This window comes from Miniopterus natalensis, chromosome 9 (assembly GCF_054644295.1).
Source record: "Miniopterus natalensis isolate mMinNat1 chromosome 9, mMinNat1.hap1, whole genome shotgun sequence".
In the NCBI taxonomy this organism is placed as follows: Eukaryota; Metazoa; Chordata; class Mammalia; order Chiroptera; family Miniopteridae; genus Miniopterus; species Miniopterus natalensis.
The window spans coordinates 11,615,735-11,632,317 of NC_142089.1; the positions used below are offsets into that span (position 1 = coordinate 11,615,735).

General features: G+C 53.7%; 1 protein-coding gene across 1 annotated transcript in view; it reads left to right on the forward strand.

Moving 5' to 3' along the window:
• IFFO2 (intermediate filament family orphan 2) overlaps positions 1 to 12,756 on the forward strand; it is a 38,689-nt gene extending 25,933 nt beyond the window's left edge. Inside the window, exons 2-9 of the mRNA XM_016214527.2 lie at positions 1,439 to 1,499; positions 2,758 to 2,853; positions 4,052 to 4,192; positions 5,483 to 5,622; positions 8,441 to 8,561; positions 8,694 to 8,786; positions 9,697 to 9,827; positions 11,001 to 12,756. Coding sequence (XP_016070013.2) covers positions 1,439 to 1,499; positions 2,758 to 2,853; positions 4,052 to 4,192; positions 5,483 to 5,622; positions 8,441 to 8,561; positions 8,694 to 8,786; positions 9,697 to 9,827; positions 11,001 to 11,106 — 889 coding nt within the window. The 3' untranslated portion in view covers positions 11,107 to 12,756. The remainder of the gene's footprint in view (positions 1 to 1,438; positions 1,500 to 2,757; positions 2,854 to 4,051; positions 4,193 to 5,482; positions 5,623 to 8,440; positions 8,562 to 8,693; positions 8,787 to 9,696; positions 9,828 to 11,000) is intronic.
• The last annotated feature ends 3,827 nt before the right edge of the window (positions 12,757 to 16,583 follow it).

Sequence of the window (16,583 nt, forward strand, 5' to 3'; positions counted from 1 at the left end):
GGGGGCTGGTAAAGACCAAAGGGAACGGGGGAGGGGGAGCGTGTTTGTGCATGTTTGTGTGTGTGCGCGTGTGTGTGTCCTCTGGGAGCCCTAGCCAGGCCTGTCTCATCTCGTGTGGGAGAGAGGGAGGAATTTTCCTCTGTGTGTGCAAACAGTATCTGTTTTCTCTTGTTTCCAAAAGCTGGTGACGTAACCCACTCTTCATCCATTCCTTCCCTCTGGCCTATTTTTAGCTGCCCCAGCAGCATCCGACAAGGCTTCCAGACCTGCCTGCTCTGAGGCCATGTAGGGAGGCGGCAGTGGGTGAGAAAGAGAGAAGCTCTTCTGTCTGTCCCAGGATGGAGAGGGAAAGGAACCTGCCTGGCTTCCTCTGGGAGGGAGAGGGATCTGGGGGCGGGGGGGCTGGGGCTCTGGTTGGTCCTAGGTCCACGTGGAACCCAGCAGGGTTAGAGCCTCCAGCCAGGCTTGAGTCCTGCTGCTCCACCTGTCCTCACCCTGACCTTGGGCACCTGACAGTGTGCCTTACTCTCTCCACCTGTAACGTGTGGATGATGGATTGTTATGAGGATTGAATTGTGCCTTGTAGACGGAGGCCTGGTACAAAGTAAGCACTCAGTTAAGGTGCTGGTATTGTTACAGTGATTATATTATCATCTCATCCAACCTCCTGTGGTTGCTGGGGGTACACTATTAGCCTATTGTGCCTTCTCCTCTCTGTCATTTCCTGTCCAGCCTCAGCCAGTATGTGCACAAACCAGATGATACATATAAAGCCACTGGAACAGGGCCTGGCATGAAATAAGCACTAAATAAGTGAGCGCTGTATTTATTATTTTGTTTTAATGTAATAAAACAGACTTGGGTTTGAAGTCCAGCCCTACTCATTCACTAGCTGTGTGTCTTTGGGCTGGACATTTAACCTCTCTGAGCCTCCAGCCCTCATCTGTCTTTGTTGGTTAGGGTAGACTGCAGGACCACAGACCTAAGATTGCAATAGTTAGCACAATAGAAGTGTATTTCTTGCGTGTGCAAAGAACAGCCCAAGTGTGGTGCTGGCCGCAGCCTGGCTCCCCAGTGCCAGCCTTGATATTGCATTTGCAGCAACAGCAGGAGCAGCTGCATTTAAACAGCACTTTACAGTTTGCAAGAAGGGGGAACAGTGGTCTCTCCTGTCTTCCTCTCCTCATGGTGCCGTGCTCATGTCCTCAGATGACAATTGTCAGTAACACCTGGTATTATGGCCATGCGTCAACCTGGCTGTCCCTGCCCCACCGCCACCCCGTAGACTGGGAGCTCCTGGAGGGCAGGCAGGGATGGATTCACTGCTGTGCTGTTCTTTCCTAGCCCAGGACAGGCCTAGGGTGGCTGCCTGCACCGTGTCTGAGGGTTGGACTGGCATGGGAGGCTCCCTCTGACCACCTGTCATTGTCTCTTACAGATGGGAGGAGGAGCTTGCCAAGAGCATGAACCTGCAGACCATGGTGGACACACTGAAGGAGGTAAGAGCCCTCAGAGGTCCCGATCAGGAGAGGCTCGTGGGAGAGCCATGTGGCCAAGAAGCACAGCCTTTAGGGGGCAAAGCTGGGGGCAGTTCCCAGCACAGCCCCTACTCTGTGTTACCTCCTGCTGCCTCAGTCTCTCCTTGATGGAGCCAAGAGGCCTCTCTTGTATCCCCTGCTTTGGACCTAGGAAGGGACCAGCACAGTGCTGCAGAAAAGCTTTGGTACAGGAGTTGGGAAACCTGGGTCCAAGTCCTGGTGCTGCCCCGGCTTGTGGGGTAACCTTGGCCAATGACTCCCCTCTCCTGCCTCTTCTCCCTACCTGAAGCTTGGACTGGATGGTGTCTAAGTACCCTTTCCCCCAGCCTGCAGGATCTGACTTGGGCCGAATGCCCTGGAGAGGGCAGTAGGCATGTCACCAGGTGGGCCCCCAGCCCTAGCGGGCTCTCTATGGCAGGCATGGGGACCTTCCTTGCTATTCTGGCTTGGTAGCTCTGTATTCTGGGCCCTGCACTCATCCACCTTCTGGGTACCCAGGCAACAAAGTTCACCTTCCTGGCCTCTCTTTTCCTCTGTCAAATGGGTGCAAGAATAGTGACCCCATGAGAAGGTATGGAAAGCTCTTTCAAACATTTTTAAAAATCGCTTTGTGATATTGAAAACATTTATCTTTTAAGAAAGTTAGAGACAGATCAAAATAATATCAATATATAGAAGGGAGGGGGTGAATGCCCCCCGTTTTTATAACAAAAGTGCTTTTTACTTTACACACATAACATGTTCATGCTGAAATATTTGCAAAGTTGAGAAAAACTTAGAGAAGAAAATAAAACTGCCCTCCAGTTCTACCCCTCCACTGTTGACATATTGGTGTGTGACCTTCGGTCTTTTCTTTGCAAACACACATGTATCTAGGTGTGTATGCTCAGTTAGGTTGACATATGTGACCTTGCCATTTTGGAGATCAGAGATGGTCAAATATTGGCAATGTCACATGAATCGACCTAATATTTTAACCTACTGGGATCACTTATTGCATTAAGTTGCTCTTTTTCTCTTATCTGCCATGGGTCTTTCCATGCCTTAAATACACCTTTGAGAAGTGTTTTAAGCTGAGCAGCAGGAAGCCTGGCTGGGCTGAGGTCCTTAGCACCCCTTCCCTAGCCAGTAGGCCTGGCCTGGTTGGGCCTAGCTGTCCAGTCCCTCCTGTCCCTAGGGCCCCAGGCCCCCTAACCCCTCCCCATCTCCATCCCCATAGGCGGCGCAGGAGGCAGAAGCCATCCAGGATGAGATGAACGAGACGATCGAGAGGCTGAAGGCCGAGCTGGTGGTGTTTAAGGGGCTCATGAGTGATGTAAGTGCCACTGGCCGCTGCCCCCAAGTGTCATGACCTCCCCCCACACCCATCATGCAAATTGCTTCATTCACTCCGAGGCTCCAGAGCTCGGCTTCTAGTTAGAGTCCTGGCTGGCTGCGTTTGACCGTTTGACCATGAGGATGACAGATGCATCGAGACCAGGCGCCCTCCTCCTGTCCCTTCCCACTTCCGCTTCTCTTGGTCTGAGTAGAGATGCATTAATCTGCTGCTTAACCCATCCCGCCCTCCCGGGGCTCCTCTAACGGACTGTGTGTGTCGGCTCAGACTCCTCCCAGCTCGCCCTGATGCGGCTGGTGGTGGCCGTGGCCTCAGTGTCTGGGCACAGGTCGAGGGAGGCCCCGTGCCATGCCAGCCTGAGAGCCCCCGCAGGCCAGCGGCCTTCTGCAGGGCTGCTTTGTATAGTCAGGGAAAGGCTGGTGTGTGCGTCCTTTTGACAGAGCCCTTCTAAGTGCCGTGGGTGAGGGAGCTGTTGGCAGCCAAGGTCTCCTTCCTGCTGGGGACCTGGGTTTCCTGCCACCTTCAAGCAGCGGGCAGTATGTAGGGAGAGCTGCCAGAAAGGAGAAGGAGCCCGATCGTGGGTGACTCAGGCAGGTGTGGCTTCTGGTCCTGAGGGGCATAAAGCCAGGTGCTGGTGGGAGAAGGCTCCTGGGGCTCCAGGTGGAGGCCATTTGGCTTCCCCTCCTGGGGACTCCCTGTTCTGGGCAGACCCCCACTGTCAGCCATGGGAGGAATCCTGAAGAGAGAGCTGCCTTGGCCAGCACCTCTGCTTGGGGACAGGTGGGGCACGCTGGGTGGGAACGAAGTGAAGTCTTTCAGAGGTGGGAGCTGCCTTTGTTTTTTCTTTGCTCTAACAGAATAAACAGTGACACTGTGTCTGCTGAGAGGGTGCCTTCCAGCCCTTAGGGAGACGGGCAAACACGGTCTCACATTGTCCACTCAGCGCCAGAGCCTTTAGCTCCCACGGCCCCTCTACCCCCTGCCCCTCCCTACCTGAGCAAAGCTAGCCCAACCCTTCACGCCCAGGAAACGCTCAAGGTCCCCCTCGGACTCGGGGCCTCCCACCGGACACCTAGGGTCCTCCGCCCCCCTCTGTCCAGCAGGGGCCTGGGAGCAGCGCCTCCACCCACGCCTGCTCCGTCCCTCGCTCACGTAACCCCTGCTGTCCTCCCTGCAGCCCATGACAGACCTGGACACAAAGATCCAAGAAAAGGCCATGAAGGTGGACATGGACATCTGCCGCCGAATCGATATCACGGCCAAGCTGTGCGATGTTGCACAGCAGCGGAACTCGGAAGACGTGTCCAAGATCTTCCAGGTGACTAGGGCCACCCTGCTCACCAGCCGCCACTCCCACCTGCCACTGCCACCCTCCCAGAGAGCCCCGGCCTCAACCCTGCCTGGCCGGCCCCTGTTTCCCTCACATCCCACCCACTCCCTCCCCCTTCCCCCAGAGTCAGCGTGGCCTCCCCGGGAGAACATAGAGTCAGGGACTCGTAGGCTCATAGGCTGCTCTGACTCCATCACCAAGGCTGACGGCTTCATCCTATGGCTGAGGAGACCACTCACCCTGGGGGGTGACATGACGGGCTCAAGGAAGGGAATGGCAGAGCTGGGACTAGAACTCGGGTCTCCAGACCCTTCAGGGCTTCATCCACCTGCCCACTCTGGGTTCACTGTCTGGTTTCCTGCCTCTTCCACGGGTTGCCAGGCTGTGGGTGCACTGGGTGAGCTGGCTGAGCCCTGGCAGACAAGCCTCAGAGTTCCAAGGATGAGCTGTTGGCCTCTGACTGTTTTTCATTCCCACTGAAGAGGCGCTCAGTCTCCCCCTCTCCCCCCTCTATGAGCAAGTGTGTCTGTTCTGAGAAGAGGCAATGGGTTCACCGGCAGCTGCCCCCAGGGAGGGTCTGGGGCTGGATCGCTTCATTCTCTGAAGGCTGCTTCTTGAGTCTGGATTGTGGTTTGCCTTTCGCGTGAGCCCAGGGTGATACGGTGTGTTGTTGCTTTAAGTGTGTGACTTTGGATGTAGCCAGGTGGGGTCTGGGCTTCCCTGGGCCCTCTGCCCACCGCCAGGCCTTCTTGCTGCCCCTCTGCTGGAAAGCAGGGGGTGCCACTCAGCCTTCGTTTGGTTTGCTCATGTCTTGTCTACTTGGAGTGGAGGAAGCTTGGTAAACCTGGGACTGCCCACCTTTGCCTTTGCATGTGAGCAGGAGGGCTCTGGGGGGCACGGAGCCACCTGGGCCTCTCTGAGGGCTTCTCCGTCTCTCTGGCTGGCACTGAGACATCCCAGGTGACTCTATACCCCAGTCTAGCTTGCTCCTTTCCCCAAATTTTGTGGCTGCTTCTCTGGTGAAGGGGTGAGCTGAGCCGGCCCAACCACCAGGGCAGGGAAGGGTCCAGGCTGTCTGTGTCTTCTGTCCTGCATGTCTCCCCACCTCACGCTTCCTGCTAATGTCGCCTGCTTCTTAGACCTGCGCATCTTTCCCGGCAGTGGCTAGTCCTAGCCACGTTCCATCTATCCCTTGGGATGCTGGCTCCCTTCCCAGCCCACCCCTACCTTCTATCGGCAGAGCCTCCGAGTTACCTTGATCTCTTCTTTCCGGATCAGGTGGTCCCCAAAAAGAAAGAACGTAAGGTGGTTTCGGATGATGACACCTCTGAGCAGGACGGGGAGGTGAACCGGTTCCCAGATGAAGAGGTCGGCTCTATGAACATCACAGACGAGATGAAGCGCATGTTTAACCAGCTGTGAGTATTCCAGCTGCCTCAGCTCGGGGCTCCTCTCTGCTCCCCCACATCACTAGGGCAGGGGTGGCAAACTGAAAGTAGCCCATGGGTGTGTTTTGTTTGGCCAGCATAATGAATAGATTTGCAGTCTTTCTTAACATTTATAATTTGGGGAGCTTTACATTTCCAAAAAGGACCAAATGGTAGTGGTGGTCATATTTGTGTGGGAGTCTTGACTAGGCCTTAGACACACTCCCACTAGTTTTTTTTTGTGGTGAGCCATACACCAGGCCCACCACGCTGGCCAAGCATCCTCGCCTGTAGGATACTGTACAAATGCGACTTCACCGACTCCAGACAATCAGTCTAGGAGGTAGGGTTACCACTCCCCTTTTGTAGATGAGGAAACTGAGGCACAGGGGAAGCGACCTGGCCAAGACCACTCTGCTAATACGTGGCAGAGCTGGGATTCAGAGCCAGGCCCGACTGCCTGTGTTTTCTTACTTTGAGATGCTGCCCGGGTTAGTGGCAGAATGTGTGCTGGACATGGTCAGTAGTGGGTTGGAGCCAGCTTGTACCAGCTCATGAAAGCCGATTGTGCCCGTCTGCCCACTCCAGGCTCAGTGATGAAGTGATGAGGTGGAAGATTGGCAAATGCTACCAATCAGGGCTGCCCCCCCTCCCCCAGGAGTGGGAGCCAGTGGGGATGGGTTTGCCCCACCCTTTCCTGTACTTGCGGCTCCCCTGAAACAGAACTGAGATGAGCTGTGCTTTGGGGATTGCTGTTTGAAGGTGACAGGGAGGCTCCCAGACTCTTAATTCCTCTGACATCCCCCCAGATCTCATATTCTCATCTTTTGCTGATGAGAAGGGCTTTGGGGGCAAGGCCTTGGTTGGGCCTAGGTTTTCTGAACGTTGTTCTGGACATTCCCCAGCCTAAGGCAGGATTGTATGTCCCCACAGAGCCAGACTGGGTTCATTTGGTTGAATTAAAGGGCTTCTCTGAAGACACCATTGTCCTCATTCTCATAAAGTCGCCAGGGAATCAGGCTGCCCAGGAATGGGTGAGCTGAAAGGGACGGTCTGAAGAGCCGAGTCCAGTCGCGGGACACCATTGGCCCAGCTCCTGTGTGCACGAAATTAGATTAATCTAGTGGTGAAGTTGACCAGATTAAAAAAAAATCCTCCGATCACCCCTCCATCCTTGCATTTCTAGCCAAGGCCATGCTAACCCCACCCTAGGTGGAACCCTGGTCCCCTCCCACCAACGTCTCCATGTGTGGAGATCCAAGCCAGAGACTGCCCCGGGCTGGTTCCACTGAATCTTTGAATAATGCACCCATGTCAGGGCTGCTTTGTTTTGATCAAAATCTGTTGCTTGGGCTTCAGACCAAGAAGGGGAGAATTTGCTACTTTCTCTGTCCCTTGGCCAGCCCTCCTCCTCAGCCCTGCCCTCCAGGTCTGTGGGGAGGGAGTGGCTCTTCCCAGCCCTTTCTCTGGTCCATCTTCCTGTCTTTGAAGGCTTCCTATTCCTCAGCTGGGGTTTCCTTCAGGTCCCAGACCCTGGGAAGGAAATGAAGTCAGCGGTTGAGTATGTGATGCAGCGATAGTGGACTCCAGGGGCTTGACTGAAGCCTGTCCAGTCCCGTGGCTCCTCCCACTGCAGCCCTGGCCCCAGCTCCACTCCCTGGACTCACAGAGCCACTTACAGGTTCTGGCAGGAACTGCTTTTCGGAGCCAGACCTGGCTCCCGGAGGTGCTTTAGGCAGCTTTTTACCAGAAATTCTTTCTTCTCCCCAGTGACCCCCCCCCAGCCTGACCATTTTGGGAAGGTTGGGATAATCCTGGAAGGAGTTGAGGGAGGGAGTATAAGCAGTGGGGAAAGCCCTGGGATGGGAATTTGGAGACTTGGGACCCACATGTTCCTCTTTGGCTAATTCACCTGGTCAAGTGATTTAACCCCTGTTGATATCAGCTTTCTCACCTGATTAGTGGGTGTGTTGGGCTGAATGATTTGAAGGTCCCCTCCAGCTGGGGTAACCATGCATCTCTAGAAACCCCTCAGTTCCAGGCAAACCTGCATGGTCCGTCCCCTGACTTCCAGTCCAACTGAATAGCGGAGCCCTGAAATCACCCAGGCTCTGAATTCAAATGTGATTTTCAGCACGTATTGCTCTAGAAGTCCACCTAATCCCTCTGAGCCTCAGTTTCCTCATCTGTAAAGTGGGAAGAATAATCCTGCTTGTCTCATAGGATGCTTGTCTCAAGGGTAGAATGAATTGCATTTTAGCATGTGCTCAGAAGCCACTCTGTGCCCGGCACATTATGAGCGCTTGGTGATGTTTTGATGGGGAGGAAAAAGCTGTAGGAAACAGAAAGATCTGGCTTTCAGCCCAGTTTTTGTTACAGGCCAGCAGTGCAACTTTGGACAAGTGGGTTATTCTTTTTGAGCTGCAATTTCCTCATCTGTAAAATGGGTATAATAGCATCAACCATTCTGGTTGCAGAGATTATATAAATCTCTTCACACAAAGTAGGGGCACAAGAAATGAGCTATTGAATGGAAAAGTTACAAGATTGGACTTGGGAGCAAAATGCCTTTAGTCTCCATTATAAAGCCCAGCATCTTAAAAACATACATTTTAAATTGTATAAAGAGTACGTAAAAACATTCTGCATTTTAAAAGAGTTCAATTCCATGGATAAGGCGCGTGTATCCTCTGCCACAGAGGGCCACCCAGTAGGAACAGACCCATTGGGCAGTGACCCTGTCTCTCTCCCATCCTGGCCCCCGGAGCCGGCCTTTGTTTGCTCATGCCCTCCCATGTCACCCCCATAGGCGGGAGACTTTTGACTTTGATGACGACTGTGACAGCCTGACATGGGAGGAGAATGAAGACACTCTGCTGCTCTGGGAGGACTTCACCAACTGCAACCCAACCATCGACATGCAGGGGGAGGTGAGTCTGGGGCCCAGGAGCTGGGCGCAGGGGGCACCTCCTTTCAAAGATCCCTCCTCCCCATTCCTTCCCCGCAGGCCCCCCTGCCCCCCGCCCCCCAACTAAATGGTTCCCTTTGTTCTGTCTCCCCAGCAAGAGGAAAACTTGGGCAACTTGATCCATGAGACGGAATCCTTCTTCAAGACGAGAGACAAGGAGTACCAGGAAACCATAGGCCAGATCGAGGTGAGGGCTGGGGCTGTGCAGCCCCTTAGTGAGGCTCATGAGGTCACATGGCCCAGACGCCTGGCGACTATCTGGCCTTGTGGGCAGCGGCTGGTAGCCTGGGGCAGCCACAGGCTTGAGAGTGAGGAGGCCTATCAATTTCCTGCCTGGTGCTGGGAAAACCATACCCCTCTTAGGGCCTCAGTTCCCTAATCTGTAAAATGGGGGTGGTGATCCCTGTCTGCCCCAGAGAGGTTTATTTTTAGTTATTCAAATGAGATGGTGGTCCCAAAATAATGAGAGCTGACATTTGAGTGACGTCAAGTGACACAAGGCACCAAGTAAGCCCGTTACAAGTACACCCTCCCTAGTCTCCACATACCCCAGTATGGACCTGCAGGTACCTGGGTGCCCTATGCAGTAGAAGTTAAAAGAGACCCAATGACTTGCCCAAGGCCTCCAGCCAGCAGACAGCCTTAGAGCCCAGCGCGCTCTGCCCGAGAGCCTGCACTTGGCCATGTCTGTCAGTGAGGTCATTGCTGTTGTCACACTGGAGAAAGAGGAGCCTTTTCCCTGGGGGATGTATCATGTGGTGGAGGAGAAGGGTCAGAAATGTGAGAGATGTGAGGATTTTTCTAATCAAGGCCATGGAAAGGAGTGCAGAGATGCCGGGCAGAGTGGAGTTGGCACAACCAGGTGGGGCTGGTCAGGGAAGGCTGCCCTTGTGGTTGCTCAGCAACCATCCCTCCTTCACCAGAAGCAGTTCTAGAGGCCTTGGACCAGTACGCGGAGGGCAGAGGCCTAGGCAGGGCCCTGAGGGCATGGGGTGGCCTTGAGGCCGCCAGCACTCGGGTGGTGGGGAGGGCATTGCTGAAGGTTTTGCTGTGAGGATGACTTGGCCTCACCCTTATCCCGCGTTGGTCCCTCTCAGCTGGAGCTGGCCACAGCCAAGAGTGACATGAACCGACACTTGCATGAATACATGGAGATGTGCAGCATGAAGCGTGGCCTGGACGTGCAGATGGAGACCTGCCGCCGGCTCATCAAAGGCTCCGCGGACAGGTACCTGGCCCCGTCCTCCCTGGGGATTCAGCAGTTGGGTTCTTGGGGGGAATTTGTGGGGTTGCAACCCACGTGTCCACCCATCCATTCATCCAATGAATATTAGTCACCCGCCTCCTGCATGCTAGATGATTTACCTGTTTAATTTCCTCTAACTCCCTGCACACACTGCTCAACAGCTACCTGTTGGCCTGCTCTGTGCAGGGCCACGGGGATACAGTGATGGACACAACAGGCACAGCCCTGCCCTCGGGGAGCTTACACCCTACCGTCTGCTTAATTGGGAAGTGGAGGAGGTGGGCAGGACACCCCTCTCCACTATGGCTGATGGGGCTCCCATTTGTCCATAGGAATCAATTTCACGTCCTTTCCCATATTCCAACCCAGGCCCAGGTGGGTCAGGCCCCTTTGATTTTCGGGGGCAGAGGGGAGGGGTGACACTAAAAGACTGAGCCCCTGCCTTTAAGGAGCACGCAGCCTCATGGGGCAGACAGCCATGCAACTAATAGAATAGGATGATATGTGTAAAATGCTTGGCACAAAGCACAAATAAGTGTTACTTGTTTCTCTTATTATGACTATATTCCTACAGGCTGTGGTTCAGGCTGTAAAAGGGAGGGGTGGGTCTGTGGGAAGCTGTGTGTGGGGCCCTAGGCTCAGCATGTCCTACCTTTAGCTCCCTGAACCCCCCAGATCCCACTGTCATTATCATGTTCAGATGGAGGAGCGGAAGCTGAGGCAGCTTAAAGAGTTTGCCCGAGGGCCCCCAGCCAAAATTTAAACCCAGTGCTATTAACCACTACCCAGTATGGCGTCCCTTTGAGAGCTGAGTTAACTGGGGTTTACTGAGCACATACTGTGTACCCACATCTGTATTTGGTGGTTTGAGGGTAAGAACCAAGCTTGATCCATGGTCTCTGCTCCCAAGGGGTGTCTGGTACTGAGAGCAATTAGAGGCTGGTACAGGAGGTCCCAAGAGGTCTCGAGAGCCATGTTCACTTGTGAGCTTAGGAGAGTCTAAGGAAAGCAGAGCAAGGGCAGCGTCTCAGGGCAGGACCCCCCTCTGAGGTCAGATCTTAGAGCAGTGGCTGCTCAACCCTTCCTGCTCCTCAGATTCCTTCAGGGGTCTTCGGGCTGCTCCCTGACCGTCCCCCATTCTCTCCTGCCTTCCAGGAATTCACCGTCCCCCAGCTCCGTGGCCAGCAGCGACTCAGGCAGTACAGACGAGATCCAGGACGAGTTTGAGCGGGAGGCAGACGTGGAGCCCATGGTCAGCTGATGACTGAGGCCCCTGTGCCTGGTGGTCTTGGTGATGGGGCCTCTGCCCCCTCTCCCCACAAGATCCTCGGAGTGGGGCGCCAGTCCTCACCACACGGACTTCCTCTGCCCTCCCTTCTCTGGAGGCCCCAAGGGACGGCTGCTTCCTTCCTCCCTTCCACCCACCATCAACCAGTGCCCTCTCCATCCACCCACCCAAGGAATGGTGCTCACAATTTCTATTCTCCACGTTACAAATGCAGACTTCTGTCCAGATGATGCAGTGTTAACCGTGCCTTTTCCCTTAAGCTGAGCCACTTTGAGCTCCAAAGAATTATTCCTAGCAGGTGTTTTTATACAAAACTCTAAGGTGAGGGCGGGGCCCCAGTGTGGGATATTGTGGTTTTCTACCCTTCCACCTGCTCCTCAGATTGGCTATGACCTATGCCCTTCCCTCCTCTGCTGGCCAGCGCTGATGGAGTTGGGCTTGGGGTGGTCCACCTTCACCCAGGACGGAGCTGTTTGCCTGTGCAAACTTTCCACGCCTGGGTGGGTACCTCCCAAGGGTTTTTCACTTACCAAAAGGGAAAAAGATGGAAGGTGGGAAGGAAGACAAATTTTTATTTTCTTTTTGGATCGAGTGGCACAGCAGAGGGACAAGGCACTGTGGGGGAAGGTGGAGCCTCACTGTGTTTAAACTACTATGCAAAAAACAAAACAAAACAAAAAGCAGCTTGCCTTATATATTGTGGAAGGTAGGCCCTCTCCCAGACTCGTGGTTTCCCCTCGGAGTTGGGAGGGAGGCCAAAGCTGGGGCGATGTCTCTCGCAGCCTCTGAGGGGGTTCGGTCAAGGTCAGTAAAGAGGCCTGGGTCCTGCAAGGCCCTTGGCCACCTGACTGTTTGCTTTCTTGGGACCTCTGTGGGTTTGGGGGGGTCTTTTATTGCCCTGACGACTTGATGTTTTTCCCTATTTCCAGCCAACTGTAAGGGGTTTTGGATCTGTAATTTCTCTGTGAGAAAGTCTGAAGGGAGCCAGGCCTGGTATCGCCCCTTCCACAGTGGAGCCGGTGAGGCCCACCTGCTGCCATCTTGGCTCTCCTCTGTGCCCCAGTTGCCCATTGCTTGGCCACTGGCAGGCACTGGAAAGGAAAGAGGAAGGAGGCAATGAGGGCTGCTGGCAGGTTGGAGGTGGCAGGAGTCGGCGCTCAAGTGAGAACCATCCTTGTTCCACGTGTGCCAGCTTCTTCCCGTACTTCTCTTAACTGACCAGTTGGGGAGTTGATTGAGCCAGTGCCTCCCCAAGGCTTGCGTGGACCTGTGTTGAAGCCACCCACCAAATCTCAGCTTGGAGCCAGCTGACCAGGCTTTGCTTTTTTTTAAAAAATGTCTTTTGTCCCAACTCCTGTGGGTATGGTTGCTGATTTTTGTTCTTGTTGGCCCAGCAGCTCCCCCTGGAGGTCAAAGGAGCACACTGTGCCCGAGGACCTGAACTTACCTTCAGGGCTTATGTCTACAGGCAGAGGGGCGGCTCTGGCTTTGAGCAGGTTCTGGCCCCCAGTCTTTCCTCCCCAGGGTACCAGCCACCGTTAAGGGCCTTCTTTCTCTTCTGTTTGCCCCACCTGTTTTGCAGTCTTAACACCATTGTACATAATATTCACATAATATATATATATATATATATATATGGAGAGAGAGAGAGTTAAGTGACAGTGTATTATTTTTATTTATCAGAACTGGTGGCCTTTATTGTTTTTTTCTATTTTGTTGTTGTTGGGAGAACCTCGTACTGTTCCCTGTGGCAGTCTGGCCGGGAGGCTTCCATGCCCAGTGTCCCTTATTGGCTACAAGTCCCTTGGTAGGTACGAGGAGGGACGGTGGTTTTGGAGGAGGGACAGCCCCTTCCCCTCCTCCTTCCTGACCCTTGTTCTAAAGGTTACAGGGTTCAAACATACCTGATTATTATTGTCGTTATTATTGTTATTGTTGTTTTAGTTTAGCTTTATTTTAACCAAAGGTTATCAGAGCCAGTTGGGCTTGGACCTCAGCTGCTAAAAAGATTTTCCGTTTCCAGGAGGGTGGGGAAATGGCTGTCCCGCAGGCCTGCGCTGTCCAGGTGTGGTCAGGTAGGCAGAGTGGAAGCCAGCCCTGGGTTGTTCCTTGAGGTGGTGGGAGGGGGACAGGTCTATCTTTAGAATTAAGACAATAAGGCAACAATGTATTTTGAGGGTAACTAAGGTGATTAGTGTCCAGTGGTATTTTTGCTTTCCCCTTTGTAGACATAAGATATTTGCCACTGGGGACTAGGGGACTCTGAATTTGTGCAAGGACTACAGAAATGGCAGGAGCCAGAGACAGACGCTGGCTGAGGAGGTCCTTCCTGCTGGTTTTCAAAAGCCACTTTCTCCTGGGGAGCAAGGATTTGGGGCAGGTGGATGGGGTGGGGACAGCAAGGGTGTGGCCTGCCTGCTTCCTGGGCAGGGTCCTGGGTCTTGGCCTGGCTGCCTTCCTCCCCACCAAGTTCTTTTTGGAGTTAGTTGCCAGTGGGCCCTGCTTGTCCCCTCGCCACGAGCCCACAGCTTGCCAAGAAAGACTTCAGCGCTCACTGAGGTAGCACCAGGCCCGTCCTTTGTAAAGCTGTAAATACTTCATTTTAGTTTTCTACTTCTAAGCCCAGTGTCATATTGACATTGGTATTTTAGATTGTTCTCAGATGGGCTCTCCTGTGCTGCCCTCTCTCAACCTCCTATTTTTGGGGGGTTTTATAAAATGAGGATTGGGGAGGGGCAGGGAGAGTAATTCCTTTTGGTTCCCTGGTTGTGGAACACACACACGCACACACACACAGACACACTGAGACTCTGAACAGGGGAAAAAGTTCTTGGCAAGTGAACCATGTGTTTTCTTGTGGCAATATGTCTCTGAAGGGCCAGTCCATCTCGGACTTAGCTTTCTGGGTGCAGCTCAGATGATTTAGGGAGAATCAAACCTCTCTGGCTTGGGATGGTGGAGAGGGTGTGGGGTAGGGGATAATATAAGGTGTAACTTAAGCTAAATGTAATCTATTTATAAAGCAAGAGACTCTCATCTATTTTTATGAAAGGGAAGGTTTTTTAATCTAGGGTAGGCAGTTGTGGTGGCCCAGCATTTTTCTGTGGACACTATGCATGTTGCTGCTGGATTTAATATACTCGGTACCCCTCACCCAGTCTCCCTGTCCTCACCGCCTACTCATCCGCACCCTTGAGTGGCTTCTGCAGAGCGTAAGGCCCCACCTCACCCCATTTCCGTTCCCCAATCCCCCAGCTCCGTTCCCCAATCCCCCAGCTCCTGGGTCCTTGGAAGTCTTAGGGGGGGAGGGCACTTGTGGGAAAGGGTGGGCAGTGGAGAATTCAGAATTGAGGTGGGTGGGTGGGGGAAGGGGGCATGAGATAGGGGACAAGCTCCATTTCCAGGGTGGGCTCTGATTAGTTGTTTGAACTATGCCAAGATCCAATTCCAAGTCAGCTGTGTTTGGGCAAGAGTGGGTGGCAATGGGGCTGTCGGTTCAGGGACCACGTGGCCTCCTTGGGGCCTGGGACCCTCTAGAGCCCTAGTGGGTCCCAGCTTGTTAGCCAGCTAGAGTGGGAGTAGAAATGTCATGAGATGCCCATAGTCCTGGCTATACCCACTGCCTGGGCTGCCAACCTTGATGTGCTCCTCCAGAGCCCTGGGTGAGGGATTAGGGCAGATTCTCTCTGGAAGGGAATTTTTCATGGGTGGAAGATTTCCAGGCTCAGGGTGGGCTGTGTGCTAGTTGTGGGCAAATCCCTCACTATTCCTGCTGCCAAGCCCTCAAAGAAATGAGGCAAAGGCAACTCCCGTCCCAAAGACCCCTTTGTGGACATTTTAGCACCTACGTGAATTTTAATCCCACCCAGGGAGACTTTCTATCCTGTAGTCCCATCCCACCCCACTGTTGCTGTCTGTCTGCCAGCTGGGTCTAGCATCAAGGGGAAGGGCGGGGGGAGGCGTTATACTCATTGAAAGACTACTGATTCTACTGGGAAACCAACCTGTTTACTGTACTGTTGTAAATACCATGCCCTTTATATCCTGTATATTGGCTTCTTTTAAATAAAGTGAAATGTCTTAGAATTGTTGGTGCATTTTTTTAAAAACTGAGGCTAAAGTGGTGATGGGGGAGGGGCAAGAGGCCTGAGGGCCACATAGGCTCTAACACAAACTAATTATCCAATTAGCGGTAAACCAGGGAAACCTCACATCATCTGTTACATTTGGTAAAATGTAACAATAAAATCTTTACAAGCAGGGAACGCAGGATTTATGACACACATTCCACAAAAGGGGACGTGAGAGCCAGAGAGATTGCAGGCAGAGTCATGGGCGTCGCCTGCGAATCACAAAACCCCCGTTTTCTTAAACTTCCTCCCAGTGCCCCTGAGAGGCCACCCGGATCTGACAGTGCCCAATGTTCCCGATTCTTCTTGTTCGGAGCTGAATTCAGGGAGACATTTTCCTATATGAACCTGTCCCCCCTGCCCGGGAGGAAGGCTTTCTCCAGGGGTGAAGAGAAACAGTTTCTATTCCCCCTGGCCTTCGGAAGGAAGTGCACATGAGTGAGGTCGTTTAAGGTGGGCACCATTACCCCCACTTCATAGGCAGGGAAACTGAGGCCCAGGGAAGTTACCTGCTTTATCGATGTCATGGGAGGAGCCACAGTAAGCCCTGGAAGCGGCTCCTAAGCAGGTTCTCGACCACGCCGCTGGAGGAGAGAGAAAAACAGGTGGATTAGGGGAGAGTGTAAGGAAAGCTGTAACAACAGTACTTTAGGGGTAGAATGGGCCCCTCAGACTCTCGCCAGAAAGGCTTCAGAATCCGAGTTTTAAAAAACCTTCAAGCCCGGCCGGGCGTGGCTCAGCGGTTGAGTGTCGACCTGGGATCCAGGCGATCGGGGTTCGATTCCCGGTCAGGGCACATGCCCTGGAATTGAGGGCTCGATCAATGACTCTCTCATGGTTGATGTTTCTATCTCCCTCTCCCTCTCCTTTCCTCTCTCTGAAATCAATAAAGATATATTTAAAAAAAATCTTCAAGCCTTCATGAAACTTCTCCAAGACAAAACTGAAATTTTGATGGGGGGGGCGGAGCAACTGGTTCCACGGCCTTTGGTTTTGAAGGAAAAGCTAGGCGTAGGCCAACTCGGATTTTATCTTTTGACCTTAATCTTCAAAGAATGAAGCGCCAGGCCCCGGGGAGCTGGGTGGTCGGGCGCCAGGCCGGGAGGTAGAGGGTTACCGGGTCCGGGTCCGGGAGCTGCAGGCAGGGACCGCAGGCTCATCCCAGGGCCGCACCCCGGGGGAGGCAGGGGTTGGCCGCCGTGGGCCCTGCGGGGAAGCAGAGCGGAGGCCACAGGCCAAGCGTTGCCCAAGCGGTCTGGCCGGGACACCCGCCGCTCCCGGCCGCGCAGACCCGCGGTCCTCGCCCGCACCACACACGTG